The sequence below is a fragment of the Rhinolophus ferrumequinum genome, chromosome 9 (assembly GCF_004115265.2).
Source record: "Rhinolophus ferrumequinum isolate MPI-CBG mRhiFer1 chromosome 9, mRhiFer1_v1.p, whole genome shotgun sequence".
NCBI classification, from domain to species: Eukaryota; Metazoa; Chordata; class Mammalia; order Chiroptera; family Rhinolophidae; genus Rhinolophus; species Rhinolophus ferrumequinum.
The window spans coordinates 16,756,388-16,764,085 of NC_046292.1; the positions used below are offsets into that span (position 1 = coordinate 16,756,388).

At 37.8% G+C, this 7,698-nt stretch overlaps 1 protein-coding gene across 4 annotated transcripts in view; it reads left to right on the top strand.

Annotated features, from left to right (window-relative positions):
- The window catches only part of RCAN3 (RCAN family member 3), a 30,956-nt gene extending 25,489 nt beyond the window's left edge, over nt 1–5,467 (top strand). For all 4 annotated transcript variants that reach the window (XM_033113882.1, XM_033113883.1, XM_033113885.1 and 1 more), the window contains exon 5: nt 563–5,467. In XM_033113882.1, coding sequence (XP_032969773.1) covers nt 563–747 — 185 coding nt within the window. In that variant the 3' untranslated portion in view covers nt 748–5,467. The remainder of the gene's footprint in view (nt 1–562) is intronic.
- Nucleotides 5,468–7,698: the final 2,231 nt, after the last annotated feature.

Genomic DNA, 7,698 nt, shown 5'->3' on the forward strand with positions numbered 1-7,698 from the left:
TGTCATCCCTTTAAAATAATAAAAGAAATCAATGCCATTCATTGCTGGTTCAGACTAGTTGTCCACCTAACACAATGTTATGTCATAGGGGATACAAGAGTCATTTTGAGGGGAAGTGGCTTGGTGGTGTTTTAGACATTAGAGATTGTTTTAGACATCTTTGGATGTCTGAGTTTCTATAATACAGAGATTGCCAGTGCTGCCTGGAACATTACACGTGTCTCCCAAGGGAAAACCATTCTGAAGTTAAGCAGATTCACCTGTACTGTGTGCAGAACAGTAAACAGTATTTACATTTTTATTCCCAAGATCTCAGTGCTCCTCACCGGCTCATTTCTTGAAATGGGAAAACTTCCTAAAAACCTTAAAGGATCATAGCCCTGATGCTATGGTAAAGTACTCTGGTAAAGTACAAGGTAAAGTACTCTGACATAGGATTTAAAGATTTAAAAACCAATAATCAGCGATTAAAACATGAATAGAACAAGAAGTTTCCAGAGACAAAAACCAAACCAAACCAAAAAAAAAAAAAAAACATTCTTTTTGCTATGTATCTCCACAGGAGAGAAATACGAACTTCATGCAGGAACTGAGTCGACACCAAGTGTGGTGGTTCATGTCTGCGAAAGTGAAACTGAAGAGGAAGAAGACACAAAAAACCCCAAACAGAAAATTACGCAGACAAAGCGCCCTGAGCCTCCCACCACAGCCGTCGGGGAGCCCCAGACCTTCGACTGTGTGCTGTGAGGCCCCTGGCTGTGGTGTGAGGCAGCTGCCAGGTGGGCAGCAGTCGTGGCGATCCATGCCCCCCCACTGGTGTGTGACTGCTAAGAGTGGAGGTGAGGTGAGGTGAGGAGTGAATGAGGCACAGGTGTGCCCCAGGCCTGCACCGTGGACAGGGCAGGGTAGAGGCTGATGGTACATGTTCAAAATTTTAACTGATATTCGGAACAGCACTTTAAATTCAAGGATTATCCCCAACGCGTGGCATCTCTTGAGCATTTTTAAACAGTAGCAAATTAGGAAAATGGCTCCCTCCAGAATGTTCATTTCCCTGATTCCGTATAACATGGGGTACCCAAAAATTAAAACTAGAGTCACCACATGCAGTACCATTTTTATAAATTTAAAAGTAGTCTTACAATTTTAATAGTCATGTGTGGGTATTTTTGTATTAGTAACAATAGCTTCTAATCTCTTGATGAAAGGTGAATTGTTATTCAGTATACATGAAATTTTTTGCACGAAAAGAAACCTGAAATAGAAACTAATGCATAGAAAATCGTTTTTCGCAAGTATTTTTTTTCTTTAGCTTTGGGGAAGAAATGCCAAACTCACCTTGACTGTCAGAATCAAATGGCACAAATCTACATGCGTGTTGTTTTGTTACTTGGAAGTCAGAGGAGAGAGATGCCCACACCACTGTCATAAGGCGGCGTCCCTTCCCAGAGAAAGAACTGCGACTTGGGAAGGGGGACATAGTACCAGTGAGCGTGACTGATTGACAGGTGGCTACCGTAACTTGCCACTTGTGACCATTTCTAGCCTATCGCATGCATACCAAGCTGTCTTCAGCCACCCGTTGGGTTTTTCTATGCCTTCCATGCTTGTGTTAGAAGAGGTAATGCTAAGATTTTCTAAAGACTATTTAAAAATTGTGCATTTAAACATTTTTTGGCTTGCTTTGAAAGAAAAGTCACACATACTCCATTTCTATGAATTAGGGAAAGATGGGGGAGATCCTTTAATGAGACTTTGATTTTTGGTGAGCTTTTTTATCCTGGCTTACAGTAGGCATTTTTACCTAAAACGGAATTGTTTCTCACTTAGGTTTCAGAGTGTATAGTTGAACCTCCTAAAGCAGAAGCAAGCATTTTTTTAACCCTTTGGGGTCTATTCAGGCTTTGAAGGCCTTTTTTATAGAAAAGTCTCATAACTAAGAACGCTTGCTTTTGGTCAAGCGGGTCTGCTGATTGTCTGCTCGCACTGCTGTTTTCTTCGTATGGGAAGTGTCCGGAGCGCCCTGGGATGTATGTGAAGGGTCGCACATAGGAGTTCGGACTAACACACCAGTGTGGCTGCCACCACAAAGAGAGAAATGCAGAAATTCAGGCCTTGGTTTCTGTACATTTTTGGTAACATGATTTTGTGGTTTAGATGTTCTTATTCTGGTAGAATTTATTTCTGAGGACTTAAAATATATTGTGGGGAGAGGAGTTTTATGTATTTTCCTTGCCTTGAAGTACCCTGAGGTGATAAATTCTCCTTGACTATATATATCTACCACTGACTGCTTAAGCCTCAATGTAAATTCAGTTAAAATTTGTGATTCCATAAGCAGTTTACTAAATTCAGATCATCATTTGGCGATTAACGGATAGCCACTAAATTCAGCATTTTGCCAGTTTCTATCTTATGTGGTTGTACTAACTTATCATTGCAGATTGGACTCTGTAAGCCAAAAAATCTATTTATTTTCAACAGTTGGGGATTTTTGAATTTCTTTTTATTTAGATAATACTTATTCATTGTAATTCTCTAAGTGATCAAAATCCATGATGTTTTATTATTTGGCTTGGCTTTCCTCTCTACCTTCCAATTAAAGAGTATTCTATCCATAACATATGAAACTTTTTTTAAAAGTCAAGCAGTGCAAATCACCTGAATTTTTCTTGTTCTTTTTTTTAAGAGCATTGAATAAATTGAAGAAAAACTTAAACCAAAATTAAACATATATATTATTTAACATATAATTAATTAACATGTATTAAACTTTTCTGAATGGGGAACATTAATATTTTCATCCTTTCTAGTATAATATTTCCATAAGATTAACTCTAAAAGAAAAACCACTAAATGCCCATTAACTTTTTAATCTTGTGAAATTAGCATCTCAACAAGTTTTGTGGTCTCAATCCTTTTTTGTCTTTTATATCCAGTTCATGTAACCGTTTTGTAAGAAATGATTCTAAGATATCTTTTTTTTCCAGTTTCTTTTAATAAGGTTATCTACATTTTTTCTTCTTTGATATTGAGTTATTACTTAGATTTAACTCTGATAGTATAGTAGCCATGTTTTCTTCAGAAATCATAACCTCTTCTTGGGAATCAAATTATTTAGACAACTGGGAGGAAAGAAAATGAGGCTTTGTGTTGGGAGAAAACATTTGTGAAGGATGAGAAAATTACCACACTTAATAAGGATAGTTGGCAGAACCTATGTCCTAGGTTCTTTCAACATACCCACCTGATGAAACCAGAAATAAATCTATTTAAAAAGTGTACTAGTGTGAGCATCTTCTAGATTAAGGTGCTAAAGAGGCAGAAATGATAAGAACAGTTCCCTTGCCTTGAAGAGCTGAAAATCAGGTGGAAAGCAAACTAGTCTGTTCACATTCTGCTTCTCCAAAATGTTATATACTGAAACCTATCAATAATTAAAAGCCAAATAAAAGCTACTAGGAACTTTCAAGTTCAACCTAAAAGTTTACATAGAACGTTGTGATTTATGAGATGTTTGAATCAAAGAGATACTGGAAGATAGAAATCAGGCACAACACTTTCATTGTTTTAGAAAGCAGTCATTTTTGTTTCCCTTTCACATTAATTTCATCGTTTAAAAAACGTGCTATAAAGTGAAAAGTTTTGATTTCTCAGAATCTCAATTACAGAGCTGAAGGTGACTTTGGAAAACTATCTAATCCTAGTGTCACACAGATTCGAAAACTGAGGTGATGTGACTTGCATCAAAGCCCACAGAAAGGCAGCCTAAGAACTGTTGGCATTTCCAACTCCCAGGTTAGTGCTTTTTCCACTTTTCTTGCGTTAGCCTCTTAGAGACTCTCAGAGGCAATAAATCCCTGTCATGAGAAAATAAACAAGCAAAAAAGTTAGAGGGGGAGAATTTTTCTCCTATTTGGATATAATGAATAAGAAAAATCTTAGGTGATGAAGTCAGTGACTTAGTAATTTTAATTAACTTGATGTTCTCTATTTTGTTTTTGTCGTCATTGAACCATTGAGATTGGAATCTACTTAAATAGTGGGATCTTGGTAGCCAGCAGTTATGTTGAGATTTTATGTGGGCTTTCCTAGATTTTAATAGTAATGAGATTAAAATATAGATAGTCTTACTTGAGATGGGACTGTATTGAAGCAGAATGAGATGTAATATGATTTGGAAATAGTTTGCAGTGGAATGACACACTGTCCTATTAAAGATTGAAGACTGTGCTTCATATTTTTATACAGACACTTTTATAGACCATGGCTTTATTTGAAAAGGGAAGATCTCACGTAATTAAGCAGTGGAAAAATGTATGAAATTCTTTGGTGCATCAGGTTCACTGTCTGCTGGATATCCCCCTTTTCTCCAGAGTTCTGCACTGCAAACCTATCAATCACACAGGTGAACTTGGTCAGTCTTCCTTTTCCCGCTCACTGGGCTCCTTTTTGCACATTTGCGTGGACATCTTCCTGTATGAAAGGAAACGTGCCAATAGAAAGGAACCAAAGACTTGGGGAAATAGTTGCCTCCTAGCTGGGGAGCTAAGTCCTTGTTATAGAAACCCACCTTTTAGACAGTTAAATGTTTAAAGAGTAAGGTTTATGACCCTTGTGCAACAATTTGATAAATGCTCAGTTGTTTTCTGAACTCCCTTGGGAGTGTGGGTCAGCCAGATCATCTTCCATGGCATGCTGTTGTTTTCTCTAACCATGAATGGGGGGAAATGTTAATAATTTGGAGCGTGTTGTTATTACCAAATATACAAGCAACAAAGCAACCGAAAATTGCAACAACTGCTAGGTCAACTGACTGAAAAGATGTATGAAAACGGTCATGTTCAAAATAGAAGTTTCCGGCCAAGGTTAAGAATAACCTTGGACTGAGTTGAAGTATCTCTGCCCATTTAAACAAGGGTCTATTGTAAACCTCCATTTCCTTTTGAAACAAAATCATGTCCTGTAAACACATAGCTTTGACTGAATGTGCATTCTTGTCATAACGGAAGATTTATATCTATGCAGATGATGTGTTTTTCCATATTGTTTTCTGTTTAGTCCTCAATCTCCTAACTCAAATTGGGGACTGAGGCGAGATAAAGGTGGCTAATCCTATTGTGCCATACTCTTCCAACTGCTTCTCAGCCCCAGGCGGGAGCCCCAGTGAGTATTGATACACATTTCTGCTGTTGTGTGCAAATTCTCCAAGTGGAAGTTTCTCCCTCGGTCTATCTTAAGTGAACCCCGGAATTGAATTTATTATTTTGTCCGAACATGTTTGTGATCTTGTGTTATATTTTAGGGCATGTTACCTTTCTAGTACTATAAACTATAGTGAATATTCATTGTACTTCAAAAAAGTGGTCAGTAATTTGCATATATGTATTCCATATGTTAGTGAGCTTGAAGTGACAATCCATAGTTTGTAGTAGTTTGTTACTTGCCAACTTTGGCTATCCTGTATTTTGAGGACATTTAAACATTCCTTATCCTATCAAGGTGACAAAAGCAGAATGTAATTTTTTTTGGAGTCTTCGTGATTAATTGTAACAAATTTTGTTTTTAAAAAGCTAATTAAAATAAAGTGTTGTTTTTTTAATCAGTTCATCAACTTGAATTCTCTGTGTGTAGTATTTTCCATAAGTATCACTTACAGTTAGGTAATAACACAAAAAAGACAGAAAAGTGAAATACGATGTTTGTTCCTGTAACAAGGTCCCAGTTGAACATTAATGCTGTGTTGTGCCCGAGTTAAAGGTGGTGACTCACAGCCGACCCTGGAAATAACCACTATGGTGTGTGTTCTTCACCAAGAAAAGTTGTCAACCCTGGTTTGTTCCTCAGTTAAAAATAATTTATTGCTGTTCAAGGCTTATTTTCTGTGTTGGTTGAAAAAACAAAAACAAACTCCAAATCAAAATATTGAAACTAGAAATGACTAGAGGTTATCTGGGGCAGTGGTTTTTTAATACCGATTTTTAAGTTATAGACCTCTGCTCTTTGTTTAACTGAAATCTTATATATAAAACGCAAAGTAAACTGATTACAAAAAAGGGGGGAGTTGGGGGAGAGCTGCTCCTCCCGAAGGGGGTTGGGGTGGTGAGGATCTAAAGTCCCCTCTAACCCAGAGCTCACCCTCCAACCTCCAACCCCTGTGAGAGCTCACCAGGACAGTTCAAAACACTCCCCTAGCCCCCCAGGCACACCTTTACAAGTAGATGACCAGGGAGGCATTGCTAAATTCACACATCTGAATAGAATCTCAGTTTCTCGCCTTTGTCCCAAGTTCTTTCTACCACACTCCACTAGTCTGTCCCACTGAAATCTTTAATTTTTCAGGAGAAAATGTATTAGGTTGGGACAAAAGTAATCACGGTTTTTGCAATTATTTTCGACCTTTTAAACTGCAATTGTTTTGCACCAACCTAATATTAGGATTCAGAGGTTCTTAAAATTGTTGTGTGTTTGTTTTAATAAAACTAAATCAGAGAGGCGGCTGGATGGCTCAGTTGGTTAGAGCATGAGCTCTCAACAACAAGGTTGCTGGCTCAGTGCCGGCGTGGGATGGTGGGCTGTGCCCCCTGCGACTGGACTTGGAGCTGAGCTGCGCCCTCCACAACTAGATTGAAAGACAACGACTTGGAGCTGATAGGCTCTGGAGAAACACACTGTTCCCCAAGATTCCCCAATAAAATTTAGGGAAAAACAAAAACAACAAAAATTAAGCTGAATCCGAGTCTCTGGGGACATTTCCACTTTAAGACACTTTTCCAAGCTGTGTTCTGTGGGGTTGCCTGTGGGTGGAGCTGAGCTTCCAGGTTTCCTGGGGCTTTGCTTGCCTGTTTCACTCTTAATTGTTGTACATAATGGTCTTGGAATAAGATTTCACTTGAGCTAAGGATTCCTTGGCTAAAATAGCAAAATAGTGGTTAGAAAATAACCACTGCAAATAACCTATAGATAAAACAATTCTTAGTGCAGAATAGAAAATACAAGAATAAAGGTTTAAGTAATTTAGTTCATAAATAGGCTGACTTAAAAATTAAATTCAATGTGTCCGAGTCCTATTATCACCAAGAAACATGTTAAAATAGATAGCAAGAGTGAGCAGTGACTCTGCCTTCACTGAACACACCAAAATACGGTTCTAATCTAGAAGGAGAAAAAATTTAAATTCTTGAAGCACATAGGAAAGATCTCAAATCTTGCCAAACGTCTCCTGATCTGAGATATAGAAGGTGTAAATATGGATCATTTGTAGGTTGGATATTTAAATAGTGTCTCAAAGTATGTTACGTTATTTGGGAACAGTTTGTGGTCCAAAATGTCTTGAAAAGTTGAACAGTTTCTATATTGCATTGCTTAGACGGGGACCAAAAGTTTTTTTGGGGGATATTGATTTTTAAACTGGTTTTTAAGAAAAGTCGCAGAAAGAACCTTTGACGTGCCCTGCTATCCTGCAGAAGAGATTTATTTAGATGGAAAGACCTGTTTCAGGAAGGGAACCTTAATATAATCACCTATAGCATTAGACCGGAAGACTCCAGGCAGGAGCCTGTTGATTTAATCCACCCCCCGCCCCATCTCTAATAAGGAAATGGGTAATTATCTAAATACATGCTCTTGAATCGGATAACTTATTTTAGGAATGTCAAATTTTTTCTGTATTAATCTATAAATTCAAATCTCTGTCAA